The sequence below is a fragment of the Somniosus microcephalus genome, chromosome 1 (genome assembly GCF_052327205.1).
Source record: "Somniosus microcephalus isolate GS21.2 chromosome 1, FLI_Smic_1.0, whole genome shotgun sequence".
Taxonomy (NCBI): Eukaryota; Metazoa; Chordata; class Chondrichthyes; order Squaliformes; family Somniosidae; genus Somniosus; species Somniosus microcephalus.
The window spans coordinates 120,333,379-120,356,081 of NC_140987.1; the positions used below are offsets into that span (position 1 = coordinate 120,333,379).

Consider the following 22,703-nt stretch of genomic DNA (forward strand, 5'->3'; position numbering starts at 1 on the left):
CTCGAACTTTTGATACACTTCACCCCGCCGGACTTAATTTTAAACGAGGGGTGAATGTGGTAAACCACTGTAGTTCACTGTTGTTGTTGTTGTTGTCGTTCACTCTTGTTTCACTGTTGTGCCTGACTATGCCTCAGCTGACTCCGCCCCTGGGCTACCGAGTATAAGAGCGGCCGCATGGCAGCTCCTGGCATTCTGTCGTCCACTAGAGGCATAGTCCTGATCTGTCTGAAGTGCAATTCAGTAGTTAATAAAAGCCTGTCGTTCTGAACTCTGCTCAGCCTTTTATTAGAATTGATAGCGCATCACTGCCTAAGAGAAGAGAGATTACATCTAGTTCCCTCGTCTAAATCATTAATATACAGTGAATAGCTGGGGTCCTAGCACCGATATATTGCCTCTCCTCATTCTTCCTTCCAAAGTGCATCACTTCACACTTTTCTGCATTAAATTTCATCTGTCATGTGTCTACTCATTTCACCAGTCTGTCCATATCCTGTTGGGATACAATTCCATAGGGGCAAACAGCCCTTCAGAAGGTTGTGGGTTCAAGTCCCACTCCTGGGACTTGAGCACATAAAGCTAGGCTGACACTCCAGCGCTGAGGGAGTGCTGCACTGTCGGAGGTGTCGTCTTTCGGATGAGATGTTAAACCGAGGCCCCATCTGCTCTCTCATGTGGACGTAAAAGATCCTATGGCACTATTTCGAAGAAGAGTAGGGGAGTTATCCCTGGTGTCCTGGTCAATATTTCTTCCTCAACCAACATAACAAAAACAGGTTATCTGGTCATTTTCACATTGCTGTTTGTGGGAGCTTGTTGTGCGCAAATTGGCTGCCGCGTTTCTCACATTACAACAGCGACTCCACTTCAAAAAAAGTACTTAATTGGCTGTTAAGCACTTTGAGATGTCCGGTGCTCATGAAAGGCGCTATATAAATGCAAGTCTTTCTTTCTTTCTTTCATTACCTCGCCTAAATGCCCATCTTTCAGCCTGGACAGAGTACCAGGCTATTCAACTATTGGAAGCACCCGAGTCAAAAGTGACCCGATGTACATACAGCGTTCACACAAATGCACTTTCCAACAAGGCTGACTGGGTTAGCAGAAACCTCAGCTGATTTGTCTGCTTCCTCAGTTAATAGCAGTTGTTGTCACAGTTAAACTTAATACACACCAGGATTTGAACCTGGGACCTTCTGATTTATGGGGTAGTTCTACACCAAGTAGTGTCTTTATCCACTGGGGACCTCTCCAGTTGTTTTAGTGTTTCAAACATTTCCTGAATCAGGGAGCAACCCCAGTGTAATATTGCAAAATTACAAAACTGTCCTCTGCTTTGCCTCAGCTTTTGTATTTAGAATTACATCACTCTGGTGGCTCCTGGAACCTCTTGACACTTCAATCGGAATCACATCAGCAATCACTACTCTAAATTATAAATCACAGGAATTGGTTTTGTTAGAACACTACGACCTGTAACAGGTTTAACAAATTAAATTCCCATACCACCACCTTAGGGACACATGTACCAATTTGTGCATTTCACTACTGAAATTTAATTAGCTCCATTTCAAAGCTCTGCTGAGATCAGCAATTGCTTTACTTAAAAAAGGGTCCATGAGCATATGTGTCATAAGTTCACATTTGCACCTTTGCAGTTGCATTGATCGACAAAATTATTCTTTTTGGAAGTAAGAAATGCAGAATGCTTTACAAACTTTCCGCCCTCATCCTTGCTCACATATATGTGCACTTTGATTTTATTATTCTTGCTGATCAGTCACAGGTTTTCAGCCAAAATACACATAACTTGTATCACGTGATTTAAATCGGAACAGGATCTAATGAGGATCATGCTCTGCTTGTGCTGTGTGCAATTAAGATTTCAGCTGCACCACACTTCAATATTTATAGGAGGGGTTAATATTTGCTTCTTAAATTAAATATGAACGAACTACCAACTTTTGCAAATTTAAACAAAGGGCAGGTTTCAAATGGCGTATACACAGAGGACAATTTTCAGAACTCGTGCCACCAATGTGGAGCCTTGCCTGCTGGCCGCACATATCATTAATTCGTGGGTGGCCTGTCACGATTTTCCATTCATTATAAATAATGTAAACTGAACTCAAGGTGCCATGCCTGAAAGGATTATTACTAGTCCTAGCCCCTTTAGGGCTACCCCAGATCAGGCGTATTCCCCAGACGTTCACTTTCAACTAGTTTGAGGTAGCCGAATCCTAAGGACGCTTAATTGGGTCTAAAGGTCTGGACCATCTCTCCCTAAAGGAAAGGAACCTGAAGATGTTACCATCCTCCAGATAGCACTTTTAATAAGTTTAGCTAGACTGTAACGTTCCGGATATTATGAGGGTCCGGATAACTCCCCCAGAATTCTGCAACTCCTCACCAAGGATCGTACAGAGATTGGGTTTGCAAGTTTGATACAGAAGTATTGTGAGACAATTCTAAAAATATATAGATTTATTAAAGAACCAAAGTGCAGTTTACAGTTGGTGATTCAATTGCAACATTAACAGTTCCAAATACAAAAAGCTTACAATTCTATTATCAGAGATCCTTATTCTCAAATCTTAACTTCGCTAGTTTTACAGTTCTTAGTCTTATTCCAAGATAAGATATCCACCAAAATCAAATACTTTTGATACCCGAGGTACAAAGAGGTATAGACTTAGAGCCTGCCTTTGAAGCAGAGAATCAATTCAATTCAATTCGCTTTATTGGCATGACAAGTTACATCTTATGTTGCCACAGCATCGGAAAACATTCATGTTTGTTCACATTGCCCCTTTACAGCGAGTCTATCATCCCATTTGAAAGTTCAATATTTATATCCTCTCTGTGGTATTTCCTTTGAAGTTCTCTGCTGATGTAAGCTAATTATCTCTAGTCATTTTTCTGCTGACCCCTGCTATTCTTACAGTTAGTTCAGCTGATAGCATTAAGAATTATGTCTCTACCCTAGGTGTTCGAAGCTTATCATAAAAAACGGTGCAACAGCGGGTACATCTATTTGATGTCATTTTTACGACGTGTAAATTAAAACACCTCAACCAGGGTGATCTATGCAATTCTTAAGTCACCTCAGCTGGTTGCAACACAGAATTGTGTCTCCTGTGTTTCATTTCTTAATTTTGTGTGTTTCTTTCCAAAGTGTAATTTAAAACACCTTAACAGGGTGTACCATTGTGTTCTTTCCAAAGCTGCAGACTTCAGGAGCCTCCAACCTCCTGTTTCAATAAGGTTATTGATTCAGAGTCAACAACTTATCTTATCTCAATAGCCTGTATGCTGTTTACAGCTTTAGATTGTTGAGGCTTCCAGATTGCCAAACCCAGTATGTCATGTTTTAATAAGGTCAGAATTCTTTCATAGAATGGTGTATTTTTCTGAATATGGCTTATTCCTTCACATGCCTGCAATTTAACCAATATGTATGGCAAGTGCCAATCATGGTGCAAACTCAGAAAGTTGCCCTATATGAAGATGACTTTTGCTGAACATAAACCTCTATGGTGGTGGTTGTGGGGCAAAAGCTACTTCAATAAATGGGGAACAAGTGTTAACAAATTTTTTTTTTTTTTTAAATGGAGTTTCAGAAGTGAAAGCTGATTACTTTCTTGACACAGGCTCATTAAATTACCCTTTTATTTCCATTGATTTTTGTAAACAAATGTCTTTAAAATATACAATGCAGATTATTACCACTGTGGTTATTAACCTGTTCAGAACATATTAACATTTATTGCAGCACTGATCAATAAAAGACTTGGGTCCAATTCCTCAGCTCCTGCTAACAGCATAGCACTACCAGCAAAACTTCATTAGTGAAAGTTTTAAGACAGATTCAATCTCCATCACAGAACATGCTTTGAAATGATTTTGTGTCAGTTATTAATGGATAATTACAAAATAGCATTTAATAAACATACAGAACTTCCCCCCTTCTTGTACTTGACATCATTCCCTGGTCAACAAAGCAGTCAAGTCCTTTGAACCAGCAGCCAAGAGTTGTATGTCTAGATGATCACAGACTTACCTACCTAGCCTTCCCTACCCTGGAGCATTTACCTGGGCCTTTTCAGTACCTTTCTTGCTGTAGATGATATTGGAAACTTGATATCTGTATACACATTTGCTATGCACTTGTTTTTCGTACAGTAAATGATAACAAATTGCAGCTGGATGCAAGTGGGTAACAGGGACAGAGGTCGCTTGAATCACAAGTTAACTGCTGAGAATACAGAAGGACTTGGAGAAATTGAACTTGGGTACCAGTGGACAAGACATATTTCCAATAGCCTAATACTTGATCTGTTGGCACAGCAACCTGCAGGGCATTGGTTTCCGCCATCACCAGTTTTCTCTTCTCCCCTCCCTATGCTTTCTGGTACCACACTCCATTATCCATGTACCTAGCCTTGACAGCGAGTGTCAACAGGCTATTCACCTGCAGGTGTGCATCACAGTCAACCGGTCCTCATCTCTCACACACACACACACACACCACAGTGGGGATTGAGCCTGCGACCTTCCTGGTCTGCACTGCTTAAATTCAGTTACAGAACACAGCGCTGACTGGTTTCTCCGTGTACTCTTTTCTCAGGACTGTTTTGCTAGCATTTTCTGTTTTAATTTCTAATCCACTGAATTTGCAGCTTGCTTTTTATTCCTTTTTCTCACCTTTATGTTTGCCTAGGCCTCTCCCATGCCATTTCACCCTCTAATATTTGCATTCTTTTGTCCTTTTCATGTCTCGCCATAACCTCACTGATGATCTTTTATATCCTGCAACAGCAGTTTTCTAAGTAGTTTTCAGGTTATTTAACCTATTTACACACTCTCTAATAAAAACAGAACATGCTGGAAATACTCAGCAGGTCAGGCAGCATCTGTAGGGAGAGAAAAAGAGCCAACGTTTCAGGTCAATGACCCTTTGCCAGAACTGGAAAAAGTTAGAGATGTAACAGATTTTAAGCAAGTGCAGGGGCAGGGAGAGGGGGGGAAAAGAACAAAAGGGAAGGTCTGTGATAGGATGGAAGGCAGGGAGAGATTAAAAGACAAAAGGGATGAAGGTGAAGGAGATGGTAATTTCAGTTCTGATGATGGGTTACACACCAGAAATGTCAATAACCCCATTTCTCTTTGCTGACTGATCTAGCAGTGTATTTCCAACATATTGTGCATTTTGATAAAAAATTGCTGTGCTGTGCCATGCAAGTTACTAAAATAAATTAAATCAAGTGTCCCAAGTCTCAGCATATAACTAGAGACACCTAAACAAATATGCAATACAGCAAGGAATCAAGCAGTTTGTATTAATGGAGGAATACGTGTAAAGTATTTTGGAACTATAGATTAAAGGAACATGACAGAAGCTCACTAAAGCAATCACCATTTAAACATGTCAAAAGATTTATAATTCCAATATTATTCAGTTAACTAGCAAGAATCAGGAAGATTTGTTGCAAGCACCATGCCTCATTTGGAAATATAAAATGCAATCTACGCAAGTGCTGTGTGACCACACAGTATACCTCAACTCAACCAGATATCCAAACTCTGTAGATGACAATAAATCCCTCAATTAAAAATAAATAAGAAAATAAATAAGGAAATTTCTACTATTAAGTTAATCAAATCAAGGGATATGGGGATAGGGCAGGAAAGTGGAGTTGAGGTCAAAGATCAGCCATGATCTTATTGAATGGTGGAGCAGGCTCGAGGGACCGTATGGTCTACTCCTGCTCCTAATTCTTATGTTCGTTCAATAGTTCAGTGGGTAAACGTAGCTCAACGACCAGCAGGTTGATCCCTGGTCTGCGCTTAATTATCTGATCTGTCAGGGGAGCACTACAGTTTATATCACCCTTAACTGGACTGAAGAGCAAAAAAATAAGCCAAGTTCCCATTCACTACCTAGTGACCTCTGTGAAGAGAAGTTTAGGATGAGCTTGGATGACTGTATAGTTGGCCTACTACCATACACAATCAATGTCCATAAGGCCAATATCAGAGAGTTGCTGCTGATGGACCCAGGCCTCACATGATTTGCTGCCTTCAGTAGAGAAAAGGGAAGAAAAATTGGGGGGAAAATCAGGATGATTACAATTTACATCCATTTACCTGAATTGGTTGTACCATCAGAAAGATAGGGGAAATGTACAAGTTTGGATAACTTGCATATATTGTTTCACAGAGTACATCACATGACCAAAGTCACAGAAAGTTTAAATCAGTCTATTCTATTGGTACAATATTAAAATCAAGACACATTACCACCTTAGTGTCCCCTGTCAATGTTTGGAGTCATGCTCAGAAAATTAATAAAGCAAGCCACCACAGTCAAGCATCATTCCTAACTCATTAGTATTCAGCTAATTCTGTTGATTTTTAGTTGACGTAGTTGAGAAAATGAACGGCATGCACTAAACTAGAGTCAATCAGAGCTTAGAGAAAAAGGATCAATCCAATCAACTTACTGAACTAACAGCTTCCACATTGGCACCAGCAAGGCAGAGATGGCGGACGACATCAAGACTCCCGGTGTTAGCAGCTAGGTGTAAAGGTGTTCTTCCATACTGTATTGAGAAGAAAACATATTTAATGAACTAATGCTTATTCAAAGAATGAAACTTCTACTACAACCCAATATACTTTTTCTAGAAAAGGGAAATGCTTAAATAGCCTGCCCTCCACCTCCTAATCAAAGCCTTTCCACCATCTACAAGGCACAAGTCAGGAGTGTGATAGAATACTCTCCACTTGCCTGGATGAGTGTAGCTCCAACAACTCTCAAGAAGCTCGATACCATCCAAGATAAAACAGCCCGCTTGATTGGCACCCCATCCACCACCTTAAAGATTCACTCCCTCCACCACCGGCGTACCGTGGCTGCAGTGTATACCATCTACAAGATGCACCGCAGCAACTCAACAAGGCTTCTTTGGCAGCACTTCCCAAACCCGCGGCCTCTTCTACCTAGAAGGACAAGGGCAGCAGGCGCATGGGAACACCACCCCCTCCAAGACACACACCATCCTGACTTGGAAATATATCGCCGATTCTTCATCGTCAGTCAAAATCCTGGAACTCCCTCCCTAACAGCGCTGTGGGAGTACCTTCACCACACGGACTGCAGCAGTTCAAGAAGACAGCTCACCACCATCTTCTCAAGGGCAACTAGGGATGGGCAATAAATGCTGGCCTTGCCAGCGACACCCACATCCCATTAATGAATTAAAAAAAGACCAGGACGGGCTCAGCTTCATATTGTCTGTGTTCTTGGGCTAGGAAGTTGGGGGGAGAAAATCTGTCAGGGATTCCTCTCCTGACGCTATCCTTAAAACCATGAAATATATGTGTAGAGGGTTGGTTATGATGGCCCCCGTGGCCCGACAGTCCACCAACACTCACTGTCCAGGCTCACACATGATCGGCAACGTTCAGTTAGTGGAAGGACACTGGCATTTGTGGAATGGCACTCAGTCACTTTACAAGAAAAAGAGTAAGGGAAAAAGAGAGAAAAAAAATTATGTTCAACTGTTACTGATTCAACCTCAAAGTGTGAGAGTCTAGGTAGATAAAGCCATAAAAAAGCCCAACAACATTTTGGGTTTCATAAATAGGGATATTGAGTACAGGAGTAAAGTAGTAATAATAAATTTGTACAAATTATTGGTTAAGCAACAGTTAAAGTACTGTGTGGCGTTCTGGGAACTCCATTATGGAAAGCATATTAAACCCATACAGAGCACACAGGTACAGCTTCACCAAGATAATGCCAGTGTTGGGAAACTATAACTTGACACTAAGACTATTTCCACTGCAGCAAATGAGATTTAATAAATGTTTTTTAAATTATGAAGGGTTTCAATGTATTGACTCAGGAAAGACTTTCCTTTGGCTGGGGAGTCAGTGATCAGGGGTCATCAATTTAAGATCGTCTAAGAGAGCAGACCGAGGGGTTAGCATATTTTTTTTTATGCAGAGGGTGGAATGGTTTGCCATAGGGAATGACTGAGTAAGAGACCACTGCATCTTTTAAGTGAAAATTGGATAAATATTTGAAGCAAAGGTTATAGAGCGAGAGCAGGGCAGTGGGGTTAGTTTTGGATTACTCTCGCAAAGAGCCGGCACAAACACAATGGGCTGAATTACCACCTCCTGTGTTGTAAACTTCTATGGTTCTATTACTCTTCAGAATAAAAACTAAACTCTAAATCACTAAGAACTGAAACGATAGTAATATCAACATCCTAATGTTTCTGGTACAAAATAACTCCATCAAACTGCACATTAGCTGCTGTTTACTGCAGGGAAACCAGTCAATGCTTTGTATAGTCGGGCATTAGGACACACTGTAAATTCAGGTCTGGTGTTACACCTGACTTTTACAACTGCTGGTGGGGGGGCGGGGGGGGAGAAAAAAACACCCTACACTCGTGCCTAAACTCAGGATTGCAGACCAAAAAACTGTGCACAAATCTTCAACTCATGCACCAGGTTTTAGGGTACGTTCATAATCCATTGGTGGAACACGGAATATATCGCACCCAAGTTTGCTTTGTGTTTGGAGGCCTCATTTCACACAGACCGTTTCAAACTCTGATCTGAATGCTGGGAATTCCCTTGGTCACTATGCGTGCCACACAAAATACCTGATTTTATTTAACCGTCAAAATTATTTCAAGTGCTTCGTCCCCAGAAGGTTCAAGTAGTTTACACTGCAGTCTGAGATCAGCAGCTCAGGTCTGAAAGCACTGGGTGATGGGGTTAGACAGTCGGGTCTGGAGATCACTTCAATCTGCCACTGTCTCGGCCTTCCTAGCACCACTCCCAAAAGCATGTAAATATTCAAGAACAATTTTTTAAATAGATAAAACATTTTGACTTAACACAATACCATTGAGCACATGTAGAGTTAAGACCAGGAAAAAATGGGAACGTTCCCCTAATGTCTTAGTAGGTGAGATCTTGAAGGTTGTCTTACCACTTCACTATAGTGTCTGGTGTTATAATGACATACAGACCATGAAGGTCCTAGGTTTTATCCTTTTATGCTGTGTGAAGACACAACTGATGCACTCACTATCCACCCAAGTTCCTGCACTGATCACTATCCAGTAATCTGTGCTAGACAGGGCACTGCATGGATAACAAAGGAGGACATAAATGGCTCAGCTGTGATGGCTGACAGTTGCTAATGCTTATGCTCACACATGAAGAGTGGCCCCTTGGGTAAGGTACTGGAGGGCTTCGGGCCCCCACAGAACCTCAGCCTGGTATAATGATTGCCAACAGGCAAGAGAGAAAAAATTGGGAAGAAAAAAAAACAGGAAGCACTTTGTGCACAATCGATCTTTAGTTCAAAAACATTTAGTTAGGAACTGAAAAACAAGGATCACTTATCATTGTTAAACATGCAGGCATCTGGTTTAACTGACTGCTTTTGTGTGGACTAGAAAGAGTGCAAGATGTATGAAACACGAGCATTGGAATGGAGGCCTAATGGCTGTATTTAGCAGTAGATGGCAATGTAAAGCATAGCACTGCTACTTCTGCGATAAAGCAAAACAACACAATACACAGTGATGCAAAAGTGATAGTATAACTCCAGAGCACATTGGTGTGAGACTCCCTTGGAAAGGCTGTCTTACCACTCCACTATAGTGACAAGCCATGTTTAAAAAGTGCTCGTGGGGATCTGCTCAAGTCATAAGAATTAGGAGCAGGAGTAGGCCATACGGCCCCTCGAGCCTGCTCCGCCAATCAATAAGATCATGGCTGATCCTCGACCTCAACTCCACTCTCCCGCCCTATCCCCTTATCCCTTGATTCCTCTAGAGGTCAAAAATCTATCTCTCTCAGTTTTGAATATACTCAATGACTGACCATCCACAGCACTTTGGGCAGAGAATTACAAAGATTCTCAACCCTCTGAGTGAAGAAATGACTCATTTTAGTCTTAAAAAGCCGATCCCTTATCCTGTGACTATGCCCTCTAGTTCTAGACTCTCCAGCCAGTGGAAACAATCTCTCAGCATTTATCCTGTCAATCGCCCTCAGAATCTTATATGTTTCAATGGGATCACCTCTCATTCTTCTAAACTCCAGAGAGCATAGGCCCAATCTACTCCATCTCTCCTCATAGGACAACCCTCTCATCCCAGGGATCAATCTAGTGAACCTTCATTGCACTGCCTCCAAGGCAAGTATATCCTTCCTTCGAATCATAGAATGGTTTACAGCACAGGAGGCCGCCATTCGGCCCGTCGAGCCTGTGCCAGCTTTCTGCAAGTTCCACTCCCCCGCCCTTTCCCCGTAGCCCTGCAAATTATTTTCCCTTCAGGTACTTATCCAATTCCCTTTTGAAAGCCACGATTGAATCTGCCTCCACCACCCTTTCAGGCAGTGCATTCCAGATCTTAACCACTCGCTGTGTAAAAAAGTTTGTCCTCATGTCGCTTTTGGTTCTTTTGCCAATCACCTTAAATCGGTGTCCTCTGGTTCTCGACCCTTCCGCCAATGGAAACAGTTTCTCTCTATCTACTCTGTCTAGATACCTCATGATTTTGAACACCTCTATTAAATCTCCTCTCAACCTTCTCCACTCCAAGGAGAGCAACCCCAGCTTCTCCACATAACTGAAGTTCCTCACCCCTGGAACCATTCTTGTAAATCTTTTCTGCACCCTCTCTCAGGCCTTCACATCCTTCCTAAAGTGCGGTGCCCAGAATTGGACACAATACTCCAGTTGAGGCCAAACCAGTGTTTCTCTTTCCACAGATGCTGCCTGACCATCTGAGTGTTTCAACATTTTCTGTTTTTATTGAAAATGTCACATGTCTGACTAGAGGTAAAATTGTAATATCCCTTCATGATTCTGACAGATTGACACCTCGCAAATATTTGTAATATTATTTACATATCGTTTAACAAAACTGCGATCGCCCTAGAATATATGGAGGTTATGTGGTTGTGGGTAACCCAAAATTTGAAAATCGCAGGCAATAGAAATCCATTTAACAACTTGCATTTATATAAGTGCCTCTAGTGTAGTAATACATCCCAAGGTGCTTCACAAAATTTGACACTGAGCCACGTAAGGAGATATTCAGAAAGATGACCAAAAGCTTGGTCAAAGAGATAAGTTTTAAGGAGCGTCTTAAAGGAGGAGAGAGCGCGATGGAGAGGTTTAGGGAGGAAATTCCAGAGCTTAGGGCCTAGGCAGTTGAAGGCATGGCTGCCAATGGTGGAGTGAAGAAAACTGGGGATGTGCAAGAGGCCAGAAGTGGAGGAGTGCAGAGGTCTCAAGAGTTGTAGGGCTAGAGGAGGTTACAGAGATAGGAAGGGGTGAGGCAATGGAGGGATTTGAAAACAAGGGATGAGAATTTTAAAATTGAGGCGCTGCCAGACTGGGAGCCAATGTAGGTCAGCGAGCATGGGGTGATGGGTGAACGGGACTTGGTGCGAGTTAGGATACGGGTAGCAGAGTTTGACGAGCTCAAGTTTATGAAGGGATAGACCAGCCAGGAGTGCATTGGAATAGACGAGTCTAGGGGTAACAAAGGCATGGGTGAGGGTTTCAGCAGTGGACGGAGTCAGGTGATGTTACGGAGGTGAATTTAGGCAGTCTTGGTGATGGACCGCATGTGTGGTTGGAAGGTCATAGCAGGGTCAAATACGACACCAAGGTTGCGAACAGTCTGGCTCAGCCTCAGACAGTTGTCGGGGAGAGGGATGGAGTTGGTGGATTGGGAATGGAGTTTGTGGCGGGTCCGAAGACAATGGCTTCAGTCTTCCCAATATTTAGTTGGAGGAAATTTCTTCTCATCCAGTACTGGATGTTGGACAAGCAGTCTGACAAATCAGAGACAGTGGGGGGGTAGAGAGAGGTGGTGGTGAGCTGGGTGCCGTCAGCAAACATGTGGAACCTGATGTGTTTTGGATGATGTCGCTGAGGGGCAGAATGTAGATGAGAAATAGGAGGGGACTCCAGAGGTAATAGTGCTGTTACAGGATTACAGGACAACTGAATTCCATCACTGTCTTCACCTAATGTCTACATGTCTGACCGAGTGGGTATTGTCCATCCAGTGATGAGTAGTTTGTCCTTTGGAAAGGACGTTCATTCTCCCGCAAGAAGCAGCGAGACTTAACTGATCCAGTATAGGAATCAAATGATATATTATGTGTATAATATAATCTTATGGAAGGGAAATGCAAATATAAAACAAAACATGTATTAAAACAGAAAAGCTTTAATGATGGTGACATTACCTTATTAGTTATATCAAGGTTGCAATTTGCATCACAAAGAGCCATAACGATAGCTATGTTGCCATCTTTGCAGGCTACGTGTAGAGCTGAATTACCATGTAGATCTTGCACATCCATGAAGCATCCTTGACTTAGTAGGTACTTCACCACCTCTATTTGACATCTTCGTACTGCTAGGTGCAGGGCTGTGTGACCATCCTGAAAAATATGAAACACATTTACAGCTCTGTGGCAAAACATATCAGGGTAGAAATTGCTGTGTGTTGCGCCCGTTTTTCGGGTGGGAAATGGGCGCAAAGCATACGAATTTAGCAGTGGTACGGACTGCACCCAATCTGCGCAGTTATTGGTCCTACTGCCACATTTATGTGGCCCATTTTTACGTCGTCCTGGGCGGACACCTAAAGAACACAACAATTAGGAGCACGAGTAGGCCATACGGTCCCTCGAGCCTGCTCTGCCATTCAATAAGATTATGGATAATCTACGACCTCAACTCCACTTTCCCACCCAATCCCCATATCCCTCGATTCCCCATAAGTCCAAAAATCTACCTATCTCAGCCTTGAATATGCTCAATGACTCAGCATCCACAGCCCTTTGGGGTAGAGAATTCCAAAGATTCACAAAGCTCAGTGAAGAAATTCTTCCTCATCTCAAGTCCTAAATGGCCAACCCCTTATCCTGAGACTATGCCCCCTAATTCTAGACTCTCCAGCCAGGGGAAACAACCTCTCAGCATCTACCCTGTCATTCCCCTCAGTATCTTATATGTTTCAATGAAACCACCTTTCATTCTTCTAAACTCCAGAGAGTATAGGCCCAATCTACTCAATCTCTCCTCATAGGACAACCCTTATCCCAGGAATCAATCTAGTGAACCTTCGTTGCACCGCCTCCAAGTCACGTATATCCTTCCTTAGAGAAGACCAAAACTGTGCACAGTACTCCAGGTGTGGTCTCACCAAAGCCGGGTACAATTGTAGCAAGACTTCCTTACTCTTGTACTCCAACCCTCTAGCAATAAAGGCCAACATGTCATTGCCTTCCCAATTGCTTGCTGTACCTGCATGCTAACTCTGTTTCCTGTACAAGGACACCTAAATCTCTCTGAATACCAATATTTAATAGTTTCTCACCATTTAAAAAATATTCTGTTTTCCTATTCTTCCTACCAAAATGAATAACCTCACATTTCCCCACATTATACTCCCAACTACCACCTTATTGCCCACTCACTTAACCTGTCTATATCCCTTTGCAGGCTCTGTGCCCTCCTCACCGTTTACTTTCCCACCCAGCTTTGTATGATCAGTAAACTTGGATACATGACACTCGATCCCTTAAACGAAGTCATTAATATAGATTGTAAATAGCTGAGGCCCAAACATTGATCCTTGCGGCACCCCACTAGTTACAGCCTGCCAACCTGAAAATTACCCTTTTATCTTTACTGTTTGCTTTCTGTCCATGCTAATACATTACCCCAACCCCATGAGCCCTTATCTTGCGGAACAGGTGTTAGACCCCCCTTTAATATGTAAATTAGGGGCTTGACACCTGTTAAATGTCCCTTTTGACAAATTTGTCACCTCACGAGTGGGGTAGGAGTCAGGCCTGCTTTGCTCAGGATTCTTCAGCGGCTGCCGCCCAAAAGGTAAGAAGTTTAATTTTTTCGGCCACCGCGTGCAGGAGTGCTCCCCTGATTCAGCAGAAGTCGCGCCTCCACAGCTCCGATTCTGGGCCCAAAAACCGGCTCAGTCCAATTTCTACCCAATATGCGGTAAGGATTTAATTATGAAAAGGGCACATCTGACATAGAAAGAGGACTCTTGTTTAGGAAAGGGATCTAGGAAAAATCCAAATAAAATGGCAGACAACACCCCCCCCAACCCCGGTCAACTCCAACTCTCAAGCAGTTGAGTGGTGCGCATGACGGGAGTTTTAGAAACTCGTTAAAGTACCAAGAATGCCCTTGAGCATGGCAGCTGCATGTGAGGAAACTGGTCACACCACCAGAGCAGTTGACTGGAACTTCTCCATCACAACCAGTATTAAATGGAGAAATGTTTTAACTGATGTGTCATTTGCTAACAACTTGTGTATTAATATCACATACTCAGGAAATTTTGAAGCAAAAGCAAGAAGGTCTTTGCAAAAATACCCCAGGCGTTACTTTAGATACTTCCTAAAAATGAGCAGGGAAGCAACTTTAGGCCCAACATGCAAATAAACAGCTTAGCTATTTGTTGGATTCTGCCTCCCTAATCTCCTTGTGGAATCTTTGTGATTTCACTTCATTTTCAGCCCTCTGGAGTACAGAAACTGCAAAGCACTCCCAATCACCAGTTTCTCTTCCCAATTTTCTCCATTTCTTTTTCCTGCTCAGTAATTCCCCTCCCTCCCAACCTCCTTTGAGATTTCACCTGGTTCCACAACACAAGTAGGGCTTTGCTTTCTTGCCCAAGTTCCAGTCATCAAGAGCAGGAATTCTGGCTGATTTTCCACACCAGATGTGCTTCAACCGATTATAACACCATTACGCACATGGAGATCAGCAAGCTCAGCACAGACCAGGGGTCAAATTTAGCACCTTGCTAGTCTGCATGCGTGAGCTACTCACTGCTTAACCCAGTTGAGCCTACTCTTATTCAAAAGCAGTGATATATCATCTGGGCTATGGCTCCACAGTTGCATGCTCACATACCTATCTATCATCGGTGAGATTGGACTGTAACTACCAGTGGCCATACGTGTGCACGTTCACATGTGTACTGGGTGCAAGCGAGCAGCCTCATAACCAACCCAGTCGTATTCTAATCCATCTTCCGCTTTCCAAGGATTGCAAGCAAGACCTTCACGGTCTATATGAATCTCTACCATAACATAACTAATCTAATTGAATTTTTTGATGAAGTAACAGAAAGGAATGATGAAGGGAATGCAATAGATGTTGTCTACGTGGATTTTAGGAAGGCGTTTGACAAAGTACCACACAGAAGGCTGGTTAACAAAATTGAGGCTCATGGAATAGGTGGGTCAGTGGCAGCTTGGATAAGGAATTGGCTTAAGGACAGAAAACAGCGAGTTGCGGTAAATGGCTGTTTTCCAGACTGGAGGATGGTAGACAGTGGTGTTCCCCAAGGGTCAGTGCTGGGGCCACTGCTTTTTTTGATATATATAAATAATTTGGATATTGGAATACAGAGTAGGATTTCTAAATTTGCCGATGACACCAAACTTGGGGGTGTGGCAAACAGTGATGATGATATCAATCGACTGCAACAGGACATAGAAAGACTAGCAGAATGGGCAGATGGAATTTAATACAGAGAAGTATGAGGTGATGCATTTTGGCAGAAGGAACAGGGAGTGGCAATATACACTTAATGGCACAGTTTTAAAGAGTGTGCAGGGACAGAAGGAGCTGAGAGTTAATGTGCATAGGTCCCTGAAGGTGGCAGAACATATTGAGAGTGAGATTAACAAAACATATGGGATCTTGGGCTTCATAAATAGATGTGAGAAGTCACACAACACCCGGTTATAGTCCAACAGCTTTATTTGAAATCACAAGCTTTCGGAGCGTTGCTCCTTCGTCAGGTGAAGTGAAGAGATGCATATAGGCACAGCATATATAGTCAGAGAACACTACCAGATGATTACAGGTAATCTTTTCTAACTGCCCTTTATCACACCTTGGCAGAGAGATAATCACAGCAATCAAAGGTGTGAATGGTGTCCAAACAGGTCAGTCAGGAAAACATTACATTAAAGACCAATGAGGTGGGTCAAATGTTGCAGATGCTGGGGTCTGTATGAAAAACAAAAAAACAAACAAAAAACGAAATTTCTTTGCTGGAAATCACAGCAGGTCCAGCCGCATCTGTGTAGAGAGAACAAGCCAACGACAACTCGAGTCTGGATGACTCTACGTCAGGTGGGGTTACATGTAGCGTGACATGAACCCAAGATCCCTGTTGAGGCTGTCCGCATGAGTGCAGAACTTGGCTATCAGTTTCTGCTCGACGATTTTGCGTTGTCGTGTGTCTCGAAGGCCGCCTTGGAGAATGCTTACCCGAAGATCGGAGGCTGAAAGTCCTTGACTGCTGAAGTGTTCCCCGACTGGGAGGGAACACTCCTGCCTGGCGATTGTTGTGCGGTGTCCGTTCATCCGTTGTCGCAGTGTCTGCATGATCTCGCCGATGTACCATGCTCCGGGGCATCCTTTCCTGCAACGTATGAGGTAGACAACGTTGGCCGAGTCACATGAGTATGTACCATGTACCTGGTGGGTGGTGTCCTCACGTGTGATGATGGTATCTGTGTTGATGATCTGGCATGTCTTGCAGAGGTTGCCGTGGCAGGGTTGTGTGGTGTCGTGGTCGCTGTTCTCCTGAAAGCTGGGTAATTTGCTGCGAACGATGGTCTGTTTGAGGTTAGGCAGCTGTTTGAAGGATAGTGGTGGAGGTGTGGGGATGGCCTTAGCGAGGTGTTCGTCGTCATCGTTGTAGGTCGACTTGAGTGGGTTCGTGATCTGTAGTCCTTTCGGGATCTTGTCTGCTTTCTTGCACCTCTGTCGAAACTTGATGTCTGTGTCGATATGCGCGATCTTCTTGGAGATCCTTTCCACTTTGAGCCGGCAGTTTGTGGTGTCGATAGTAGCCATGATGTGGAGATGCCGGTGTTGGACTGGGGTGGACAAATGTGAGAAGTCACACAACACCAGGTTATAGTCCAACAGCTTTATTTGAAATCACAAGCTTTCGGAGCGCTGCTCCTTCGTCAGGTGAAGTGAAGAGATGCATATAGGCACAGCATATATAGTCAGAGAACACTGCCAGATGCTTGTTCTCTCTACACAGATGCAGCCGGACCTGCTGTGATTTCCAGCAAAAAAAAAATCGTTTTTTGTTTTTCTACAGACCCCAGCATCTGCAACATTTGACCTACCTCATTGTTCTTTGATGTAATGTTTTCCTGACTGACCTGTTTGGACACCATTCACACCTTTGATTGCTGTGATTATCTCTCTGCCGAGGTGTGATAAAGGGCAGTTAGAAAAGATTACCTGTAATCATCTGGCAGTGTTCTCTGACTATATATGCTGTGCCTATATGCATCTCTTCACTTCACCTGACGAAGGAGCAGCGCTCCGAAAGCTTGTGATTTCAAATAAAGCTGTTGGACTATAACCTGGTGTTGTGTGACTTCTCACATTTATCCACCCCAGTCCAACATCGGCATCTCCACTTCATAAATAGAGGTATTGAGTACAAAAGTAGAGAAGTTATGCTGAACCTTTATAAAGTGCTGGTTAGGCCACAACTGGAGTATTGTGTCCAGTTCTGGTCAGCACACTTTAGGAAGGATGTGAAGGCACTTGAGAGGGTGCAGAGGAGATTTATCAGAATGGTTCTGGGGATGGGGGATCTTAGTTACAAGGACAGGTTGGAGAAGCTGGATTTGTTTTCATTAGAGCAAAGGAGGTTGAGGGGTGATTTGATAGAGGTGTACAAGATTATGACGGGTTTGGGTAGGCTAGATGGGGAAAGGCTGTTTCCACTAGTTGATGGTACAAGGACTGGGGACACAGGTTTAAGGTTTTGGGCAAGAGATACAGGGGGATGGGAGGAAAAACTTTTTTTACACAGCAAGGTGATGACCTGAAATTCGCTGCCGACAGAAGTGGTGGAAGCGAAGACACTCAGTGTTTTCAAGGGGAGACTGGATAGACACTTGAGGGAAATAAACTTGCAGGGCTATGGGGATAGAGCGGGGGAATGGGACTGACTGGATTGCTCTACAGAGAGCCGGTACGGACTCGATGGGCCGAATGGTCTCAGTCTGTGCCGTTATGACATTCATTTATATCTTAAAGGGGTCACATGCAATTTCAGAGGAAAGAAAACATTTTGTATCTATAACCTAGAAATTGACTTGCAATCCTTTTTTCTTGATGCTGCAGTAAACAGTGTAAGGATTTGACTTAATTTCTCCATTTGAAGCGTTACAGAAAATCTATACCTGACCTTTTGGTTCCTTAGCGGTTTGATGACCTGTACTAGCTCACTGGTTGTGAAGGTTTGAAAGTCCAAATGTACCATTTTGACAAACTAAGACTTCTGCAATTTTCTAGCCATTTCTGCTTACTTCGGTAATTGTGGGAATGAAAATCACGTGCTTGTAACCATTACACATAAATTCGTGAGAAATAACTCAATGGTTGCAGAAATATCAAATTCAGTGAGATCAACAAAGAATTCTACTTACACAAGGGTTACACTTGCATTGCGCATTGTCTGAAAATCTGGCACATTCTCGCTCATTGTATATAGGTACTTGGTGATTTCAGCAGAAGACTATAACCAAAACGTGCTCTTACAATGGCGTTTATTTAGTTTGGATTGCAGGAGATTGGCATCCATGTGCCACTCCCTGCGTTTTCTCTTGTGTCTGTGTGGAGTTTGCACATTCTCCCCGTGTTTGCATGGGTTTTCTCCGGGTGCCTCCCACAGTCCAAAGATGTGCAGGTTAGGTTGATTGGCTATGATAAATTGACCCTTAGTGTTAGGGGGATTAAATACATGGGGTTATGGGGATAGGGTGGGATATGTGTTGGTGCAGGCTCGATGGGCCGAAATGGCCTCTATCTGCACTGTGGGGTTTCTGTGTGATTTCTGTGTGTGTAATCCTGCTCTCATCCTAGCAGCAGAATTGTACATTCACTTTTTTTGTGCATTTACAATTCTGCTGCTGGAATGAGAGCCAGATTTAACAACGTAAACATGGGATGTCTGTGCATGGTTGCTGGTCTCCAGCAATCCTAACTAAACAATGTCAGTGTAAATGTGCTCATCTTCCTTACAGCAGGAATTACTGCAGGAAGTAATCAGAATACACATCACATCATAACTGCAAGCTGGGGACAATGGGTCTGCTCTCACGGAATGACATTAAACATCGGAAGTGACTCATTGGCAAGTCATGTGTTCAATCCCTTCACATGTCAAGAACTGAACAACATGACCAATGTTGAAATATCACTTTCGTAAGAACAAACGTAAATACAGGGCTATTGCAGACGCTGGAAAAGTGCAGCACAACATGCTAGTAGTTACTGGTGGCAACGGTGGTCTTCACTGGCTTTATTGCCAAAATAGCATTAACACATAGCCAAGATTCCAATCAACTAGCTCCATTGCTAACAGCAAAGCCTACAGAAAAACACCGACCACAGAGTGCATGTGAAAATCAATCTCCTAAAGGAAGTGACTTATAACATTTGAAATTGGAAATTCAAATACAAGTCGTATGTTCAGAACTGACCGTGTCAATTTCATCTATTTCGGCACTATGTTCCATCAAACACTCCACAATATCCACATAGCCTCTCGCTGCTGCAGTCAGGAGGGGAGTCTCTCCTTCTTTATTTTTAATGTGAACAGTGCAGTCAGCTTCACAGAGTGCTTTGGCCACAGCATAATAACCATGCCAAGCTGCACAGTGCAAAGGGGTTTCTTGGTCCTAGTGAAATGAAAAATAAAAAAGGTTACAATTTTAAAAACAGTGAATAAGTTAAGCACAAGTGTTGGTGCGTGAGGTTCTGTTGTGCAATGAATCAAAGTTGTGGACAGAATGGCTCCATTCACACAATAGGGAAGTACCAAAGTTATAATCAGATCATATACAAATAGCAGAAAAAACTGACAACTTCAAGTACTTAAAACACACGAAAGAAACAGATTAAAGCAACTATCATTGCCTCCATTTACACTCTGTGGTTTGACATAACTTTGTTGCTAAGTGGCATTCGAGTTAGAGGTAGAATTATTATGGTCAGTTCGTGGAACTGGGCAGTCTGACTGGCTGACCAGTTAGCTTAATTTACAAAACCTTGTAACCCTATTTAAGTAACATTAACTAAGCATTTTCAAAAATCAGACATCATACTTGACTATTCTTAAATGGATGTGAAGAAGTTCCTCTTCACACAGAGTGATCAACACATGTAATGGATTTCCACTTAGGACAGTGAAGATGCAAACCCTAGAATCATTTAACAGTCAGGTGTTGTGATGGGGGAATTTTAGGGTGGATCAGCTAAGGTGGGGTGAATGGCCTTCAGATTGCCCATTTGTATCTGATGGTGATATTGTATGGTAGTGTCAAAATTCTGATTTCTTAAAGAAAAATTAAATATAGCTAATGGGCTCATCCAGTGGCTGAACCAGTAAATGCAATGGATGACGTGCTGCTAGATCACAGAGTGCCAGGTTCGATTCTGGGTCTCTGCTCAGCTAGCTGATCTCAGCGGTGGGAAAACATATCACCCAGGATCTCCGCTCCTTATATCCATCTAGTGGCCCTTGCTAAAGTGCAAGTATGTGGATATTGCACAGGGACAGAATCAGGTTTGTGCGTGATGCACCCTGGAGGGAAAAAGCCTGTTGACAACTGTCAAGGGGTCGCACGCAAATAAGCCACTCCTGTATAGTACCATATATATCTCAGCACAGGGGTTAAATTAGGGGAAGGAAAAGGAAGCTAACAGGAACATTCACTCACACTGCCACTGTATGATGAATATTAGACTCAAAAATGTTTGGAAGGTTATTTAACTTGCCCTTGCATACCTGAGCTGCAACTGTTCATGAATCGTATGATTGTGAACTCTGAATCCACAGTATCAAAGTACAGAGCCTTTATGTTCTGTTGAGTATTCCATAAATATCATGGGCCTTCGATAAAATTTATAGTTCTTTATTTTTATTGCCCCATGGCTAAATAATCAGTACTGGCTAAATCTGCATTGTTCAAACCAAATCAGTGGGTGTCTTTGCTGCTACAGAAAATTAGATTCAACATATCACTTTTAGGGTTACATCCGACCTCGGGTTCAAATCCGGCCTCGGGTGACTGTCTGTGTGGAGTTTGCACATTCTCCCCGTGTTTGCGTGGGTTTCCTCCGGGTGCTCCGGTTTCCTCCCACAGTCCAAAGATGTGCGGGTTAGGTTGATTGGCCATGATAAAAATTGACCCTTAGTGTTAGGGGGGATTAAATACGTGGGGTTACGGGGATAGGGCTTGGGTGGGATGGCTGTCGGTGTAGGGACCGGGTGCTAGGGTTTGGATGATCAGCCATGATCTCGTTGAATGACGGAGCAGGCTCGAAGGGCCGAATGGCCTACTCCTGCTCCTATCTTCTATGTTTCTATCTCCTTACCTATAGTGCTGTAAATCCACTGGTTGAGCTTCAATAGGATTGCTTGACATAGTGATTCATGCATGAATCACTGATTGCAAGTAGTTCGAACAGAAGCTAATTTTGCATTATTTCTATAAAATGTCTTCAATCACTTTTTTGTCATTTATAACGCCTCATTTTGACATCATTTTTCTCACTGCTGATGGAAGCTTCACACAACTTTCTAGCAGAGAAGAACTGTCAGATCTACTCATGCTGGCTGTTGAGATGTATGAGAAGTTTCCAGGATGTTCTGCATCCTTCCTTGCAGAGAAACTATTGGCCTTGGGTCTAATCCCTCACTTGTCGTACAATACATCCAAGATTGAGAACATGTTGTGTCGGAAATTGTGGGTTCAAATAGGCTTCCCAACATTCAATGATACAGCATGTGGGAGCACCAACAGACTGACCTTAAGAGTTGCAGTAGCAGATATTGTATGCCATACACAAAACCTACATACATATCCCTTGCAACTGTTAAGTGCCTTCTGCTGAAAAAAAAAATCCACATTCTAACAATAAAGGGCATTTAATTCATTTCCTGTAATCCTTGATTTCAATTTCCAGAGGGAGGAAGGGAAAAAATAGAGGCTGTCCCCTAACAGGTAGCAAGAATAGTATTACCAGAAGTCAGGAAACAATTAGGGCATCCAATTCCTCAGTTGACAAATGGTGTGTTGTGTAGCAAAAAAAAACAAAGAATGGTCATGAAATTGCCAGCCCATGAAGAAAGAGAAGAGTATTATTGATATTCTGCAGATGATACAAAAATCTGTCCACAAGTACTGATAACTATGTAAACTATACCCATCAATGGATGTGTTACTAAGCCACACAGATTAGGCAAGATGCCTAATGATTGTCGAGTTAGCTGATCCAACTGAGCCAGTAGTTGAGGCACAACAAAAATCGGCCTCACTGTTCCCAGGCTGTGAAAGGGAAGGTTCAACAAAAAGGTCCTGCTTCAGATCAATTCAATAACTCTTGTTGGAAAGTATTACATGGACATCAGTTGAAGATAGAGTGAGGCCCAGATGTGATGCTCCCACTGTTAAATAGCCTGTCAACACCCCATGTCCAGACTCACATGAAGAATGGCCATTTGGATGAGGTACTGGAGAGCTAAGGCACCCATAGAAAAGTACTC

The 22,703-nt window shown here is 42.9% G+C and overlaps 1 protein-coding gene across 7 annotated transcripts in view; it reads right to left on the reverse strand.

Annotated features, from left to right (window-relative positions):
• Positions 1 to 22,703, reverse strand: part of dapk1 (death-associated protein kinase 1) — a 252,251-nt gene that overhangs the window by 52,959 nt on the left and 176,589 nt on the right. For all 7 annotated transcript variants that reach the window (XM_085985055.1, XM_085985078.1, XM_085985086.1 and 4 more), the window contains exons 16-18: positions 19,636 to 19,833; positions 12,307 to 12,504; positions 6,507 to 6,605 (exon numbers count right to left, since the gene is read on the reverse strand). In XM_085985055.1, the coding sequence (XP_085841181.1) occupies positions 6,507 to 6,605; positions 12,307 to 12,504; positions 19,636 to 19,833 (495 nt within the window). The remainder of the gene's footprint in view (positions 1 to 6,506; positions 6,606 to 12,306; positions 12,505 to 19,635; positions 19,834 to 22,703) is intronic.